The sequence below is a fragment of the Narcine bancroftii genome, chromosome 1 (genome assembly GCF_036971445.1).
Source record: "Narcine bancroftii isolate sNarBan1 chromosome 1, sNarBan1.hap1, whole genome shotgun sequence".
Lineage (NCBI taxonomy): Eukaryota > Metazoa > Chordata > Chondrichthyes > Torpediniformes > Narcinidae > Narcine > Narcine bancroftii.
The window spans coordinates 321,134,593-321,153,364 of record NC_091469.1 but is presented as its reverse complement, the minus strand read 5'-3'; the positions used below and the strand labels follow the sequence as shown (position 1 = coordinate 321,153,364).

Genomic DNA, 18,772 nt, shown 5'->3' with positions numbered 1-18,772 from the left:
GTAGAGGAAAGACACGCTTTTGTTATTTTCTCTGGATTATCTGAGGTCGATGGTTGAGACCTCCATTATTATGAGAGGCATTGATGATATATTTGGGGAAAATGTCACATACTTGAGGGCAGACATTTAAGATGGGGTGGGGGAGGTAGGAGAGTTTACAGCAGATGTGTAAGGCATGTTTTTTTTTATATTACAGAGACTCATTGGTGCCATGGGTAATGCTCGGATACAAAAATAGCATTTAAACACCTTCTCGAAAGATGGATGAATATGCAGGAATGTGAGGGTTGTGCAAGCAGCAGTTTTAGTTTAATTTGCACATTGTGTTCAGTGCAGATAAGTGGGGTGAAGGGGCTGTTAGAATCAGAGAACACTACAGCACAGAAACAGGCCCCTTCGGCCCTTCTAGTCTGCTGAACCAATTTTTTGCCTAATTTTTTTCCCACTGAATGGCACCCAGCCCACAGCCCTCCAGACCTCTCCCATCCATGCACCTGTCCAAATCTTTCTCATATGTTAAAATTGAGCCTGCTTTTAACATGGAGTTACAATTTAACATAGTCACATTTCTGAGTGGTGAGAATAGCACCAGAGTTGATTTTAGTTCAGCTAATGATTTTGTTGGTTATCCTCGACTCAGAAACCAGAATGAATCGCACGCACCTGTATCTATTTCTGACAAAAAGGGTCAGGTTTTTCTTCTTCGAACCATCATTACCGCACAGAAGAAGGCCCTTCGGCCCCTTTAGTCTGTGCCAGACTATTATTCTCTCTTGACCCACTGACCTATACTCCGACCATGGCCCTCCATTTTTGGCGGCATGGTTGGCGTAGCGGTTAGCGCCACGCCTTTACAATGTCAGTGATCAGGACTGGACCGGGGTTCAAATCCCCTGCTGTCTGTACGTTCTCCCTGTGTTTGTGTGGGTTTTCTCCAGGTCCTCCAGTTTTCTCCCTCCCTTCAAAATGAATGGGGGGGGTGTTGGTTAATGGGGTGTAAATTGGACAGCACGAAGTCATGGGCAGAAATGGCCTGTTACCGTGCTGTATGTCTACATTTTTTTTATTATAAATATCTCTCCCATCTTTGTACCTGTCCAAATTCTTCTTAAATGTTAAAATTGAGCCCACATTCACCACCTCAGCTGGCAACTCGTTCCACTCTCCCACCACTCTCTGTGTGAAGTTCGCCCTAAACGTTTCCTCTTTCACTCTTAACCCTTGTCATCTGGTTTGTAACCCACCTACCCTCAATGGACAAGCCTATCTGCATTTCCTCTGTCTATCTCCCCTCATCATTTTAAATACCTCTATCAAAACTCCCCTCATTCTTCTTCGCTCCAGGGAATAAAGTTCTATACTGTTAAACTATCCCTGTAACTCAGTTCCTGAAGTCCAGGCAACATGTCAGTAAATCTTCTCTGCACTCTTTCTACTTTATTGATATCTTTCCTGTAGTTTGGTGACCAAAGATGTTGATGTATTATGAGCACTGAAGCTTTCCACTGTGTTTCAGCTAGTGGAAGTATTTTTCTCCATTCTGATGACTAAATACATCCCATTTCCTGTCGCTTCATTCCATTTGGCTCTTTGCAGGTTGTTCATCAGCAGTACAAGCCACGTCATCTAATGGCTGCCTTTTGGTTTCACGTGACCAGTCGATTCTGGCTCGCACCGCAGATTGCTGCAAGCTGCCATAATTCCAATCAGCGAACTGATTTGGTTCTTGTTACATATTGACTACAGATTCCGAGAATACAATTTCTTGCTGTTCTAATAGAGTTGGCATGCATTGTCTCCTTGCAAAGTCTGCTAGTTTGGGGCCAGTGAAGGAAATATAATTAGCTCATTTTGAATGCAGAATCTCAGTGGTTGCTCTGTGCAAGAGTGGTTGGCAATCCACGAGAAGTTACAAATTTCTTCATTTCCATCCTGGAAGGAGACAATTATATGATGTTTATTGTCATGGTTGCCTGACAGCGAGTGTCAATGCAGTCCTTGCACTGAAATTATAGTCAAGTCAAGCTTGTTGTCATCTGATTGCACAAGTACAACAATGTTCTCCAGTGTAAAATATGCACACACCCAACCAGACATAACATTCACACACACAGACAAATAACACATATGCAGAACAGATCCATGTATATGAGAATCTTGGATGGTTCGTATGAGCAGTTCCTTTGGTCGTTCAGCATTCTCACTAGCAGTGGGAAGAAGATCTCCAGGCACATACCCAGATTCATGGAAGTCCAGGTCAGTGGTTAGCGCAATGCTGTTACAGTGCCAGCAACTGGAACCGGGGTTCAAAACTGGTGCTGTCTATGAGAAGCTTGCATGTCTCCCTCTGTCTGTGTGGGTTTCCTCTGGGTGCTCCGGTTTCCTCCCATCTTTCAAAGAAAAACATATTGGGGCTGTTATGTCTCTAAAGTTACTTGGGAGGCTTCTTAAATAGCTTGGAGATGCAAGATTCAAATAACAAGAGATTTTACTTACTGATGCCTTCTGCCATCTCAGGAAACTGTTCACACTGACTGATATGCATAAACATACGCCCCACAGCTACTACAGTGAGAAGGGTGTATTCTTTCACGGTTACCAAATAGTTCACATTATCCTGACTATATCACATCCCTCTTTCTCAGGATCAAGAGAACATTTAGTGTTCTTTATCACTTTCTTTCCAGTGCACTGAACTAATTGGATTAATTGGGAAGCACATGTTCATGAGCCATTACCATGATGTATCTCTGATGGGGAAAAAAAAGGTATCGTTATTAAATTTGTTGATGACACAAAAGTAGGTAGGAAAGTAATTTGTGGTGATGAATATCGTGAGGTTTTAAAATGAAATAAATAGATTAAATGAGTGGTTAAATGGAGTAAAATGAGAGGAAAATGTGAAACCATCAGGTTTGGCAGGAAAAATGAACCCAAAAGTATATTATTTATCAGTGAATATTATAAGAAGGAGTAATGAAGAAGGTGCAAAACTGATTTTTGAGATTTATTCTTGAATCTGGTACAATTATAAAAAGAAAATTGACTGTGTTCTGGAAATAAAAAAGATGGACATGTGCCCCAAGACATATCTTTAAGATTGTGTAGGCATTTGGTAAGACAGAGTAAATGCATATTCTTATTCATAAAGCAGAAATATTCAGTGTGCAAGGTTGTCCTTTAGAAATTAAGGGGAATTTTCTTGATGAACAGAGTGGCGTGACACCTCTTCAGTAGTCCTTTAAGATCAATGTTGACTTGTTTCCTCTCCTCTTCTGTGGTTTCTGCAGTGTTTAATGAGGAATTTTTAATTTTTTTAAATTGTGGTGGTACACCACTGGCCTACTGCAGGGGGCAACCTCTGTACTTGCAGGAGTGTAAGGGGACAGGACAACACCTGGCTGGCTGTCAATCAGTCGGCCTGAATGGATCAAGCCCCATTCGGTCGGGTGTCAATCACCCTCTGGGTTATAAGCCTGCGCCGGCCTCCCGAGGCCTCACTCAGAGTTGCTGCAGCCTCAGCCAGCCTGGCTCTGTGGAAGTCTTTGTGGATTAAAACCTGTTATACAGTCTTTACCTCGTGTGTGTCTGATTCTGGCTAACAGCACACCACAAAAATTTAGACATGCAGCATGGTAACAGGCCATTTCGGCCCACGTGTCCGTGCCACCCAATTAACTTCAGACTCTTTCATAGCTGGGAACTTGTGGTGGCTGACAGGACGATTGAATTGGTATTTTGAGAGGTTTTGCACTCCTGCTGCTTGAACAAAGCCTCTTTATGCTCCAGATTCATGGCTTCCCAATTTTTATCCCCAGTGGTTCTCTTATGTGATCATGAGCGAGAGATTCCCTGGAGTTATTGAGGAGGATTTTGAGCATATCCTTGGATCTTTTCCTTTGTCTGCCAAGAAAACACTTCCCATGAGGAAATTTGAAGCAGAGAGTACTTCGGTTCTTGTGAATGATGCAGCTTGTCCATCTTTGTTAAATGAGTGTAAAACGGCCTCAATACTGCATCTTAAACATGATCCCACCACCAAAAACATATTTCCCTCTCCTCCACTAGGAGGAGTCAGAGATGGAGTGTGTAGCATCTGGGGAATGCTGTTGCATCATGGGTAAATTCAAGATGGATACCTCCACATGAGGTCTGACGTGTATGTTCTGTCCTAGTGCTGTTTGCTTAGTCAATAAATCTAGTTGTTATAAAAATAACCCACATATCTATATAATAATAAAAGAAACATCACATGGTACCAGGAGTTGAAGGAACAGCCAAGTTCTGCTGTGCATAGGAGGGAAAGAAAAAAAATGCCACAGTGATTAACAGTCGATATCAGCAGAGAAAATATGGAGAGTTTAAAAACTCCTAACACTGTAAATTGGACTGGAAATATTGATCATGAGTGGAAGTTGTTTACACAAAGGTTTATGCAGTACCTGCAAATGCTTGGAATCAATAGCGAACCAGATACACAGGAGATTGCTCAGCTACTGACTGTAGTGGGACCTCAAGCTCTTGTGATTTTCAGCACTTTTGTTTTTGCTGAGGCATAAGACCAGAGGAAATTCGTCAAGGTTATTGAGATGTTTGATGAACACTGTTCACCAAATAAAAATGAAACCTTTGAGAAGTACATGTCTCACTCATGCATGCAGCTGCAGGGAGAATGCTTTGATAGCTTTTTAACAGATTTAAAGCAAGAAGATGCAATTTTGATTTGCTGCAAGATTCAATGATCCTTGATCAAGTTGTGTTTCTGATTAATGTTAAGAAAGTTAGAGAGAGATTGCTACAAGAGCCAGTGCTTACCTTAGCTAGAGCTGTGAAGATATGCCACACCAGTGAATTAGCTCTGCAGCACACAAAAAAGTTCAGTGATAGTGTAAAAGCCAGTGAAAATGAAGGCATAGTTATACCCACAGTGTCTGGACGCACACATAAACAAAGTATGAGACATTCAATTGTAAATGGTGCACTAAGCAATGCCCAGCTTCTGGAAAAGTCTGTAACAAGTACAAAGGGGCAGAATCACTATACAATGCAATATTTTTCCAAAGAGAAACTAAATAGAAGTAATAGTGTACACACTATAGAAGAAACTGCTCTCAGTGATACAATTTTCGTGGGTATTATGGTGCAGGAAGTGAACAGTATTGAGCTGGATAAATGGAACTCTGTCATTGTATACAAATGGAACAAATATTCCTTTCAAGTTAGACACATTACAAAGGTCAATTTGATCTTTGAGCACAACACCAGGGCAATGAAGATAAAGCCATACATCCATGAAAATCCTGTACAATCGACAAAGCATTGACGCGAAAGGTACATGTAAACTCAAGATAAAGAACATCACCTCAGGTTCATAGTAGTCCCAGATGAACATTATTCACTGCTTGGTAACAAAGCATGTGAAAACTTAAACCTAGTCAAGAGGGTATACCACATTAACAGTAACATTGCATAGAACAACTGGATCAATTTCCAGATATCTTCAAATGTTTGGAATTCTACCATTCACCTATAAGATACAGTTAAAGGAGGATGCACAGCCAGTAGTGCAGGCCCCGAGGTGGGTTCTAGCACCACTATAAAAGCACAAGCAGGAACTCGATTGAATGACTGCACTAGGAGTCATAAAGAAAGTGGAGGAGCCCACAGAATGGGTGAATTCAATGGTGTGTATCAAAAAGAACAGTGTCCTACACGTGTGTGCATGGACCTGTAAGACTTGAATGCCAGTGTAAAGAGGGAACATTATCAGATTCCAACCAGGGATGAAGTTACAAGCGAGATGGCTGGTGCAAAGTTTTTCACCAAATTGGATGCATCCCAAGGCTTCTGGCAAAAAAAAAAACAGCATGAAGATAGCACAGAATACTGAAGATTTAATACACCGTTTGGCCAATACTCCTGTCTGAGGATGCCTTGTGGAATTTCCTCAGCTCTGGATCTTCATTGGAAGTCTAAGAGGCACATCATAGAAGGATTACATGTGTACATGGATGACATGATCCAATGGGGATCCACACAAAAACAACACAATAAAAGACCCACTTACAAAAATAGATGTATTGAGTGTGCTGGAAATTATCAATTTCATTCGTAAATTCATAGCAAACCTGTCTTCCAAAATAATGTACCTAAGGAAGTTGTTATAGGACAAGTATGAATTCAAGTGGACAGACGACCTTGAAGAAGAATGGAGACAACTTAAGACCATTCTAACTACAGAAACAGCACTTCTGACATTCTTTGACACATCCAGAAATACTAAAATATCTACGGGTGCTTCAAAAGGTGCACTAGGTGCCGTACTACTTCAGGCTGTGGGAGAAAACTGGAGGCCAGTAGCAACATATCAAGGAAAATGACCACATCTGAACATCGATATGCACAGATCGAGAAAGGGTGCCTAGGTCTGGTCTACAGACTTGAGAAATTCCACAGTTATGTGAATGATCTACTAACATTCGTGGCAGAGACATACCACAACTCATTAATAGCAATAATCCAGAATAATCTCAGAGTCTAGCACAATGACAGCACTAGAAGACCATAGTTGTAATAACTGTGGCTGCTGCTTTGTGACACTGTTTATGGTCTTCCATCTGTGTTTGGCAGCTCCTATCTCCAAAACTGGTGTAGGCTTCATCACACAGGGCTCATCAACAGGACCAGACAGCAGCCACAGCTTCTAGTTCTTTCGGCTTGATGAAACAGTAGCATAGGATTTCCTTTAGTGTCTTTACAGCACTTGTTTGAACGACCCTGAACTCTCCAATTCACCATAGAGCAGCTGGAAAGGTGGTGGTGATGGCCGTCCATTCTGATGACGATTCACACCCACCGCATCTGAACTCTGATGAGATCAGGGACTCATTTGCAGGTGGACTTTGCCTGACCCAAGACCTCCGGGTCTTGCTAACAGATGCCAAGCATGCAAATGAGGGCGCACATGTGAAATTTCTGCAGTTGTTTGATGTGACGTCGATACAGAGTCCAGGTCTCCTATCCACATAGGAGAGAAGGAATGACCACAGCTCTGTAGACTTTCAGCTTTGTGGAGATGCAGACATTCAGTTGAATGAGCACTCTGGTGTGCAGCGTCCCCAGAGCTTGGTTGACCTTGATGATCCTGGCATCAATTTCTTTATCTAAAGACCCATCACATACCTCCTTAAGTAATTTCTGACTAATCACAGACCACCTATGGCATGGGGATTACTTAAGGTGGTACATGAATGGAAAGAAAATGTTTGAAAACCACTGATCTATGTCCTGCTCCATGATAGCTGTTCATTTGACCTTGGTTCCGGACAAACAGGTTCCCACCAGTTCTGAAGATTAGTTCCATTACTGTAGGAAATTTATTGGAGATGATTTGAAAAATAACGCAAAGAAAAATTGAGCATAATGCTGGGGTAACAACTCATATAGAGTGTGGAAGATGCTACTAACAAATACTTGAGATGTGGCAAAAAAAAATCAAAGGGGAAACTAGATTTGTTTGAAATAGAAAAAGGGAATAGAAGGAAATGGAGCAAATGATGGTTTGTACTTGTAGAACTGCATGTACTCAATGTCGGCACTTGATTGTGTTTATTAACAGATATTGTTTTGTTTCTATTCCACTTCCCCGTCCCTTTCTTTTCCAAAATATGCAGGAGTTATGCCAATTCCAGAGCAGACATCTGCATCTGACAAAAGTAATTTGCTGAGTCCCATGCTAACTGCTTCCAACGGAGATGGCTCTGAGCCAGAGACCACTTCTGCTATTCTGGCTTCAGTCAAAGAACAGGTAGGCGCCCTTGTTTAACCTCTTGAAAAGTGCATCATGCTGAATGCCAAACTGTGTGTGTGTCCTTGGAGCCTTTCACCAGGCGATTGGTGGGGGGTGGGGGGAGGGGGAGGGAGAGCTAATGCCAAACTCGGGTGCTGTCTTATATGAAGGCTCCATTCAAACAAAGCGGAGAAGTCAGAGTTGCCAATCCATGTGATTATTCTGGAGCCTGCAGCAAATAAAAATTAATGTTTAGAATGTTGCTGAATTCAACATTTATTAAAACTGCGGGGATGTTAATTCTCTGCATTTTCGAGGAACACATCTGTTTATTGGTGCAGGGTGGCAGGTGTCTGCCCGATGCTCAGAATTTATCCGATACGACAACGTCGTGCCTTTTTGATTTCCATTTGGCATCAGAAGGTGGTTCTCTGCGATGATGAATATTTTGAGCATTCAAAAGCACAAAAACATTTGGAGAATAGCTCTCCACAAGTTCACTGCCAATCCTGAATATTAGCAGATAAATGCCTTCATATTGAGAAGTGACTGGTGGTTTCAGTTGGCAAGTGTGAACAAAATGCTTTTTGATGTTTCCTCGGACATGCCACAGAACATTCGGTTTGTCAGAATGCAATATTTTTTATCAAAATGCTTTCTTCTGAATTGTTATTTTTGTTTTAAAGAACTGTGAATAATTCTGGATATTATTTATGTCTTGGTTCTGGATATTCTGGGAAAAGAAACAAAGAATTTGGTTGAGATAAAGGTTTTTGAAACTGGTTTTCAGAATATATTTTATTTCTTTTTGGATTCATCAGGAGCCTCCCACTTTGAATTTGTTTAATAAAAATTGTTATAGCCGTGCATTGACTTGCGTCCAGGTTACATTCTGGAAGTGGGGACACAAATCGATCCGGACGTAAGTCGGTCATTATAGGTTATACTGTACAGCATAAGATACCATGACATATTTACCTAAACCTCTACATTGTACATACACATGTCCAAATACTATGATGCTCAGTATATTTTCAGATAAAATTTAGCCAATGAGATAACACGCAAACAAGAGACCACACAGAATGTGATTTGATGGCGGATGCTATCAAGATTAGAAAAATGCTATACACTACAGTGTGCTTTTATTATAACAAATAGAGAGAGTACACATTAACGTAATTACACAATACCTACATATATTATTGATTTCAAATTTTTATTAAGCCCTTGGATGTTTCTGTGATCAGACGTTACTCGATCGGGCATAAGTTGAGATTCGGCTGTAATTACATTTCTTGTTTGATTCAGCAGTAATATGCCAGAATTCTAAAGAAACTGCAAGCTTCATGGAATGGACTAATCTTACGATGTTCCAAAGATTCCATTGTAAATCTCCTGTGAAGCAATGTTGCAGATGTTTGTGTGAAGAATATTTCAGAGCTTCCGGACTAGCTGTGATATGGTGTAGACCAGTGGTCCTCAACCTTTTTCTTTCCACTCACATACCACTTCTAGTAATCCCTATGCCATAGATGCTCTGTGATTAGTAAGGGATTGCTTAGTAAGGTGGGATGTGAGCGGAAAGGGAAGGTCGAGAATCACTGCTCTCGACCCAAATGTTACTGAAATATTTTGCCTGAGAAAAATTGTCATTTCCTTTGGAGTTCTGAAACCGTGCATGTAACAAGTCAATGAGGTACAATTAAAATAGTGGTTTGCAAACTTTTTCTTTCCACTCACGTCCCACCTTAAGCAATCCCTTACTAATCACAGAGCACCCATGGTATAGGGAATATTTAAAGTGGTATGTAAGTGGAAAGAAAAAGGTTGAGAACCACTGGTGCAGATGCAACTCTCAGGCACCCCTATCTACTCTCTATTTTTTTTACTTCTTACCTTTTATTTTACAACCAAAGTGTTATATAATTTGCATCTTTCCCTTCTTTTACTCTTGTTTACTTCAAAATGACTACAAGAAGTGAAAAATCCAGGAACAAAGAAGAAGCAAATGCCACCTTAACAAAAGAGGCTATTTCTACCCTACTGGATCAAGAGAGACAGGTACTGGCTGCTGACTTCAAAGCTTCCTTTCGCTTGTTAGAGGTTAAAGTTGATCAAAACCAGTCATTATTGGAGGAGCATGGTCAGCGTTTATCATTTCTGGAGCTCACTTCAGAAGACCTGAGCCAGCTACATGAAAGTAACTCGAAGTTAACGGCAAACGTTATTGACCTGGAGAACCGGAGCAGACGGAAAAACCTGCGCATCTTGGGCTTGACAGAATCTACTGAAGGCGGACACCTTTCAAAATTCTTCTCTGATTTGTTATGTGAAGTTTTCCATGGAGGAGACACTCCCATCTCCACTGGAGATCAAAAGAGCTCACTGCTCTTTAGCACCTAAACAGGCTCCAGGACCGTGCTTGGTGATCATTTGTTTACGTCATTACCAGATAAAAGACACTCTGATCCAAGAGGGCCAGCAGAGAGGGAAACTGGAATATCACAGTCAGCAGATCCGCGTGGTGGAAGATTAAACTTTCAAAATTATGAATCAGCAAGCTGAGTACAGGGAAGTAATATTGGAATTATACAACCGAGGATTTAAGCTCTCCTGGCTACATCCTGCACGACTCTGTATTGCACTCTCCAGTGGACACAAGAATTAGTTGTGTGTGGAATTTGAGGGACGGAGTTATATAGATGGTCTCTCTTCCACATCGCGCCCATCAGAAATATCTGCTTGGTGACTGAGGCTATATGATTATTATTATTTTGAAGCTTTATAATTTTTTCCATACAGTATTTAGTGGCAAGGACCATCTGGTCTTCTCTGTTTTGCTAACACTTTATAAGGGAATATACTCATTTGGACTCTTGTTTTCTGAGCATTTAAAATCCTGGGATTCATTCATTTTTTGTGGGCAGAACATTGGGAAAGTTTATAGTTTTATTTAAAGTCATAGTTTGCATTTCTATTTCATTTTTTTTAGAATTGTGTAAGAAATTCTAAAAGTAGTTTTTTTTTATATAAGGTTGTATTCGTATCCAAGTTGCATGTTGTTTTCAGAGTGTAGAGTGTAGTTTTAATGGCAATATTGGAACCAAGATGTTACTATGTAGGACAGTAAGATTTTTGGGGATGAAAAATATTTTGATGAGCTTGCTGCTGGGATCTTTGGCAGCTGTTTGGTTTTGGGGTGGGAGAGAGGGTGGTGTGAAGATGGGAATGGATCTTTTCTATGTTGTTATTGTGTTGAGATACTACACAAGCTTTAACCTTGTATGGTTTTTCAAAACAAAAATCTGTTCATTTCAAGGATGGCACTTGGAGTTTTGATGATGTACGTGTTTTTCCACCTATTCTCTAACCATGGATTATAGATAACCATTTAAATTTTGTTAGTTGGAAAGTCAAAGGTTTGAACCATCCTGTTAAGAGAAGAAAAGTCCTATCTTGTCTTAAAACAACTTAAAGTAGAAATTGTTTTTTACAAGAAACATATTCGTAGCTCTGATAATTCTTACCTCATGACGTCGTGGAGAAGGCAGCATTTTCAATCCACTTTTCTGGCAAAAGCCGGGGGGGGGGGGGCCTCGTTTCTTATTAACCAAAATATTCCTTTACTTCATCCCAATAAAATAACAATTACTAACAATCGTTATCTTATTGTTTCAGGAAAATTGTATAATAAATTGGTGGATATTGCTAACATTTATGCCCCTAATGTGGATAATGTGGGGGTTGTTTGAACTTTTCTTTTCTTCCTTACCTGACCTGGACTTGTATTCTCTTGTGCTTGGTGGGGATTTCAATTGTTGGTTTGATCCTGTGTTGTACTCCCAATCCTGCAATAGTGAGTAAGACACCGTGAGCAGGAAAGGGCTTTGGTAAATACTAGAGCGCATCGGATGTCCCCCAAAGTTCCTCAACATGATTATCCAACTGCACGAAAACCAACAAGGTCGGGTCATATACAGCAATGAGCTCTCTGAACCCTTCTCCATTAACAATGGCGTGAAGCAAGGCTGTGTTCTCGCACCAACCCTCTTTTCAATCTTCTTCAGCATGATGCTGAACCAAGCCATGAAAGACCCCAACAATGAAGACGCTGTTTACATCCGGTACCGCACGGATGGCAGTCTCTTCAATCTGAGGTGCCTGCAAGCTCACACCAAGACACAAGAGAAACTTGTCCGTGAACTACTCTTTGCAGACGATGCCGCTTTAGTTGCCCATTCAGAGCCAGCTCTTCAGCGCTTGACGTCCTGCTTTGCGGAAACTGCCAAAATGTTTGGCCTGGAAGTCAGCCTGAAGAAAACTGAGGTCCTCCATCAGCCAGCTCCCCATGACTACCAGCCCCCCCACATCTCCATCGGGCACACAAAACTCAAAACGTTCAACCAGTTTACCTATCTCGGCTGCACCATTTCATCAGATGCAAGGATCGACAATGAGATAGACAACAGACTCGCCAAGGCAAATAGCGCCTTTGGAAGACTACACAAAAGAGTCTGGAAAAACAACCAAATGAAAAACCTCACAAAGATAAGCATATACAGAGCCGTTGTCATACCCACACTCCTGTTCGGCTCCGAATCATGGGTCCTCTACCGGCACCACCTACGGCTCCTAGAACGCTTCCACCAGCGTTGTCTCCACTCCATCCTCAACATCCATTGGAGCGCTCACACCCCTAACGTCGAGGTACTCGAGATGGCAGAGGTCGACAGCATCGAGTCCACGCTGCTGAAGATCCAGCTGCGCTGGATGGGTCACGTCTCCAGAATGGAGGACCATCGCCTTCCCAAGATCGTATTATATGGCGAGCTCTCCACTGGCCACCGTGACAGAGGTGCACCAAAGAAAAGGTACAAGGACTGCCTAAAGAAATCTCTTGGTGCCTGCCACATTGACCACCGCCAGTGGGCTGATAACGCCTCAAACCGTGCATCTTGGTGCCTCACAGTTTGGCGGGCAGCAACCTCCTTTGAAGAAGACCGCAGAGCCCACCTCACTGACAAAAGGCAAAGGAGGAAAAACCCAACACCCAACCCCAACCAACCAATTTTCCCCTGCAACCACTGCAACCGTGTCTGCCTGTCCCGCATCGGACTTGTCAGCCACAAACGAGCCTGCAGCTGACGACGTGGACGTGGAAGTCCACCTCATTTATTCAATTCTTCCTTTCAGATTATGATATTTATAACAAATGGTATTTTCTTTATCAAAATAGGAGAGAGTATTCTTTCTTTTCACATGTTCACCATACTTTTTCTAGGATTGATTATTTTCTTATTGCTAATCAATTAATTCAATTGACTCGCTCTTGTGCTTGTAAGAGTATAGTGATATCTGATTATGACCTTGTAAGTTATTCCTGATCTTCCTCAAATAAATAGACACTGGCGTTTCAATTCAACTTCACTGTCTGATATTGAATTTGTGAAATTTATGGAGCAGCAGATAACCTTTTTCTTTGGAACAAATACTTTTACAGAAACTTCCAGTTTGATTGTCTGTGATGCTTTGGGGGAAAATGATCTCTTATATAGCGAATATAAAAAGAAGAGCTTAGAAAGAGTTAATCAAATTACAGAAATAGATCATCAATACGCTTAGGTTAGAAATCCACAACTACATAAAAAGCAAACAAAATTTGACCTCCTTTCAACACATCCAACTGAATGCCAACTTTTGAAAAATTAGCATCTCTTCTATATTCACAGTGGTAAATCTGGGAAGTTATTTGCTGATCAGCTGAAAGTATTTGAAGCAAGACAGAAAATTAAAATATTAAAATAGAGGATGGTAATGTTACTTTGGATCACTCAAACATTACTGACAGGAATTTTTATTCCCGACTTTACACTTCTGAATTTCAAAATGATAATAGTTTGATGGAATTTTTTAAAAAATAGTTTAAACATTCCCACATTTTCTCCAGATAACAAAACAAGACTTTATCTCAAGTAGAGATAACTGTGGCTATCTCCTCTTTGCAATCTGGAAAATACCCAGGCCCTGATGGGTTTCCTGTGGAATTATTCAAGCCATTTTCTTCTTTGTTCTCACCATATTTAAGTTCTGTGTTTTCTGATTTGTTTAAGGAAGGTAAACTTCCAGCATCATTCATTGAAACTGGTATTACTTTTATTGCAAAGAAAGAGTGCTCCTCCTTCAGGCCAATTACCTTATTAAAAGTTGATATTAAAATTTTGGTGAAGGTTTTGGTCCGTAGATTGGAGAATGTTTTACTGTCAGTTATATTCAAGGATCAAATCAGCTTTATTAAAAATTGCTGCTTATTTCAATGTTCATCCTCAGGTGTGGTTCCTGAACGTGTCCTTTCTTTAAATGTGGAGAAAGTATTTGACCGTGTGAAGTGGAACTATTTATTTGCTGTTAGAAAAAAATAATTTTGGTTAAGTTTTATTGCATGGATAATATTACTGTACTTGTGCCCTACAGCTTCAATTCTCACTAACTTTCAACAGTCACAACCTTTTAAACTCCAACGGGGAACCCGTCAAAGGTGTCCTCTAATTCCATTACTTTTTGATTTGGCCATTGGGCCACTAGTGATTGCATTTCGAAGCTGTGAGGACATCATAAGGATCTGGAGGAAGGGAGGTAACATAAAATTTCCCTTTATGCAGATTATCTTTTGCTTTTCATATCAAGCCCTGATACTGCCCTGCCTCCTATGTTGTCATTACTTACTCAATTTAGTCAGTTTTCTATGTACAAACTAAATTTGCATAAAAGCAAACTTTTCCCTGTGAATATACTTGCATCACCAGGCCTTTTCACACCACGGTGTAAAATAAAGATCCTTGGGAACCTGTGATGTGAAACGGTCGGCCTAGGAATTTTAAATGGGTCCGTGGCCCGACCTTGTAAGTTAAATTATCTCGTATTTATCCAGATGGAAATTCTTGTTGCGATTAAAGACAAGGCCTCCCTTACTTGTATGTATTGGATGTGCCCTAGCCTTGAAGACTACTGGAGAGATGTCTTCCAAACCCATCCTTAATCCTTAATTTAAATGTAGGTTGACCATTTGCATGCTGTGTCACGTAGGCGATTAAAATTTAAATATTCATACCTCCTTACAACAGCAGGCCACTTCAGCCCATCATGACAGCAGCACAATGTGGGATCAATGACCATTCTCATTAACCATAATCCTTCTCGCAGCTGGATTTTCCAGATTGTTCCAGCTGCGTGAGAAATTATGGTTAATGAACATGGCCATTGATCCCACATTGTGCTGCTGTTGCAACGTGCCAAAGCGCGGGGGGTGGTGGGCAACAGGTGGCTGGGGTGGTAGAGGGAGGAGGCGAGCGAGTGACCGACAGACGGGGGTGTCAACTTACTCAGCTTACTCTGTGAATGCGTAGTGCATCACCGGTTGGGGGAATTACCCCCACCCCCCAAATTACCAAGGAGGGCAAATTCCCTGGAATTTGGACTGTGGTATAAAAGGCCTGGGTGGTCCTGAATTCCCAAGAATCTCACCTGGACAAAGAAAGGTCACCACTCACTTGCCATGTGAAAACAACTAGTGTATACGAAGGTTTTCAAAAATTAATTTACTTATTTGAGTATTACAGTTACAAGAAATCATAGGTGTCTTTTTAGGAACCTTGTTAAAACATGTGAAACAGCATTTAATGCAGTGACACCCTTGTCCACATCTTTGGTGGACCAAATTAACTCTATCAAAATGAATATTTTGCCTAAATTCTTGTATCTTTTACAGACCACACCAACATTTATTCCTAAATCTTTTTTGACTCATTAGATTCTACATAATAGGACTTCAGTTAGATAAAGATCTCCTTCAGAAAGCTAAAAGAAATGGTGGTTTGGCATTGCCTAATTTCGGATTGTATTACTGGGCGGCCAATATATGCAACCCCATGTTTTGGATACACTAACAGAAACGGCTTGACTGCCTGCTGTGGGTAGCTATGGAGTTGCATACAGCTAAAAATCTCTCCATTCCAGTTCTTCTTAGATCCTCACTTCCTTTTTCCTTCAATAAATCAATGGCTAACCCAGTTGTTAGGGCACACTATAAGGACATGGGCCCAACACAGTAAATATCTTGGATTTTATAATTTTCTCTTTTTCAAGTCCTATCCTAGTCAATCATTTCTTCCATCCTTCCTTGAATGATTCTGTATTTCATGAATGGAATAGACTGGGTATTGAGCATTTTAAAGACCTTTTTCTTGATAACTGCTTTGCATCAACTTTCTGAAAAGTTCAACCTACCAAATACCCATTTTTTTTCCCCAGATATTTACAAGTCAGACATTTTCTGCATTCTCTAACTTTCCTGGTATACCTGATACGAACATTCTTGATATGGTTTTTTTTTTTTAATTTACAAACCAATAATAAAGGTTTAATGTTCATTATTTATGATTTAAGATCTGACCTTGTTGATAAAATTTAATCTGCATGGAAACAGGATCTAAGCCTTTCATTGTTAAATGAGGTTTGGGATTTAAATTTTAAGTTGGTTAACTCCACATCCCCCTGTGTCCATCATTGTTTGTTGCAATTTAAAGTTATGCATTATACTCATATGCCCCAAGTTAAATTATCTCGTATTTATCCAGATGGAAATTCTTGTTGCAATTAAAAACAAGGCCTCCCTTACTTTATGTATTGGATGTGCCCTAGACTTGAAGACTACTGAAGGGATGTCTTCCAAACCCAATCCTTAATTTAAACCTCAAACCTAACCCTCTTTGGTACCACTGGAGAGATTTAATCATTTGACTCCAATAAAATCTCGGGTTCTGTCTTTTTGCCAGATGTCCAATATTTACTGCATTGGAGGGGTGATCCCTCGCCCATCCATTCTCAGAGGCTGAGGGATAGTATGTCCTGTTTAAGTCAATAAAAGATTTGTTATCCTGTCAGTCACTTGGACATAGAGTTTCAAAATTTATGGGGTCCTTTCCTGAACGACTTTCAGAACCTCTAGTTTGAATATAAAACCTGCCTTCCAAACTCCAGGTACAGGATATTCCTAAATTATAGAACTTGGCTTTGGTAACAGGCTCAAGAGAAGGGGGAGGAAAAGAAAATATAAAATTCAGGGTAAAATTGTAAGATGTTCTTTTACCTTATAGATGTTCTCTTTGAATTAGACAATTTTGTTGATTTCTTTATATTTGAGATTTCCATTTTGTGTATTTTACACATTTTCTGTATATATCTGTTTACTTATGTAAAATAATAAAAATATTGAGAAAAAAGAAAATGTTTCAGTTACAACCACAGAAAATATGCAGTGGGAGGAATGTCCTTTCAATGAATGACAAAGTATCATTTATATTCACTGCATTGGAATGATGAGATGCTCGGTTTTGAGTCAAATGTCATGGAAGTAATAGATTCTGTAATTATAGCATGGATACATGACAATAATAAATCCTTTTGATTGACCAAAGGATGGCAAATCGAAAATAACAGTTTAAAATGAAGGAAAAGTGGCAAATCATTTTGATAGTTGGAGACAGAATCATTGCTGGATGACGTTTCACTGGACTGCTGTATTTCATTTTTAATCTTGGGGTTTTTGATCTCTGCTGTTAGGGATTAAATCTTATTTCAGAAAAGGCCTGGAATTGGTGCGGCTGGTGAGGCTACAGGAGCGCTGGAGACAAATTGGCTCTGCGGGGACTCTCTCTTTCTAAGGGGTGCTGGGCAACACTAATGGTTATTGTTAGAACATTACAGCACAGAAACAGGCCCTTCTCGTTTGTGCAGAACCAACCTTTTTGGCCTAGTCCCACTGACCTGCACCCAGTCCATAGCCCTCCATGCTCCTCCCATCCATGTACCTGTCCAAATTCTTCTTAAGTGTTAAAATTGACCCCACATTCACCACTTCAGCTGGCAGCTCGTTCCACACTCTCACCTCTCTGTGTGAAGAAGTTCTCCCAAATGAACATAGAACATAGACTTTTTCCCATTCACCTTTAATCCATGACCTCTGGTTTGTATCTTACCTAACTTCAGTAGAAAAAAAACTATCTATATATACTTTATCTATCTCCCTCATAATTTTAGAATCGTCTGTAAAATCTCCCCTCATTCTTCTATGCTCCAGGAATAAAGTCCTAACCTGTTTAACCTTTACCTGTAACTCAGTGCCTGAAGTTTAGGCAACATCTAATAAATCTTCTCTGCACTTTTTCTATCTTATTAATATCTTTCCAGTAGTTAGGTGACTAAAGCTGCACACAATACTCCAAATTTGGCCTCACCAATGTCTTATACAACTTTATCATAACATCCCAACTTCTGTGCTCAACACTATGATTTATGAAGGCCAATATGCCAAAAGCTCTCCCTATCCACCTGTGACTCCACTTTCAGGGAATTATTTATCTGTATTCCCAAATCCCTCTGTTCTACTGTACTCCTCAGTGCCCTACCATTTATTATTATGTCCTTTCTTTGATTGTCCTTCCAAATTGCAACACCTCACACTTGACAGCATTATATTCCATTTGCCATTTTTCATCCCAGTTGGTTCAGATCCCTCTGTAAGCTTTGAAAAATGTCTTCAATATTTACAGAACGTCCAATCTTAGTGTTATCTGGAAATGTGCTGATACAATTTACCACATTATCATCCAGATCATTGATATAGAGAAACAACAATGGTCTCAGCATTGATCCCTGAGGCACACTACTAGTCACAGGCCTCCAGTCTGAGAAGCATCATCCACCACTACTCCAGCCAGTATCAGATCCAGATTGCAAATTCGCCTTGAATACCGAGCTTCTGAACGTTCCTGACTAACCTCCCATGTGGGACCTTTTCAAAGGTCTTACTAAAGTCCATGTAGAAAACATCCACAACCTTTCCTTCATCAACTCTCTTGGTAATCTCCTCGATAAAGGTTTATTTGCTTCACAGCAGATATAAGGCAATTTTGTGCGATATCT

At 40.4% G+C, this 18,772-nt stretch overlaps 1 protein-coding gene and 1 long non-coding RNA gene across 19 annotated transcripts in view; one reads left to right on the top strand and one right to left on the bottom strand.

Moving 5' to 3' along the window:
• LOC138747704 (uncharacterized) overlaps nucleotides 1-18,769 on the bottom strand; it is a 106,666-nt gene extending 87,897 nt beyond the window's left edge. For 3 of the 7 annotated variants that reach the window (XR_011347642.1, XR_011347640.1, XR_011347637.1), the window contains exons 1-2: nucleotides 18,628-18,769; nucleotides 11,565-11,640 (exon numbers count right to left, since the gene is read on the bottom strand). This is a non-coding gene — a long non-coding RNA (uncharacterized lncRNA). Of the gene's footprint in view, nucleotides 1-2,236; nucleotides 2,391-7,470; nucleotides 8,019-8,083; nucleotides 8,523-8,995; nucleotides 9,188-11,564; nucleotides 11,641-18,627 lie in introns of those variants that run through there. The other 4 variants (XR_011347633.1, XR_011347641.1, XR_011347638.1 and 1 more) reach the window with 4 other exon arrangements.
• The window catches only part of ctnnd2b (catenin (cadherin-associated protein), delta 2b), a 1,542,927-nt gene that overhangs the window by 514,874 nt on the left and 1,009,281 nt on the right, over nucleotides 1-18,772 (top strand). For all 12 annotated transcript variants that reach the window (XM_069906986.1, XM_069906993.1, XM_069907003.1 and 9 more), the window contains one exon: nucleotides 7,674-7,807. In XM_069906986.1, coding sequence (XP_069763087.1) covers nucleotides 7,674-7,807 — 134 coding nt within the window. The remainder of the gene's footprint in view (nucleotides 1-7,673; nucleotides 7,808-18,772) is intronic.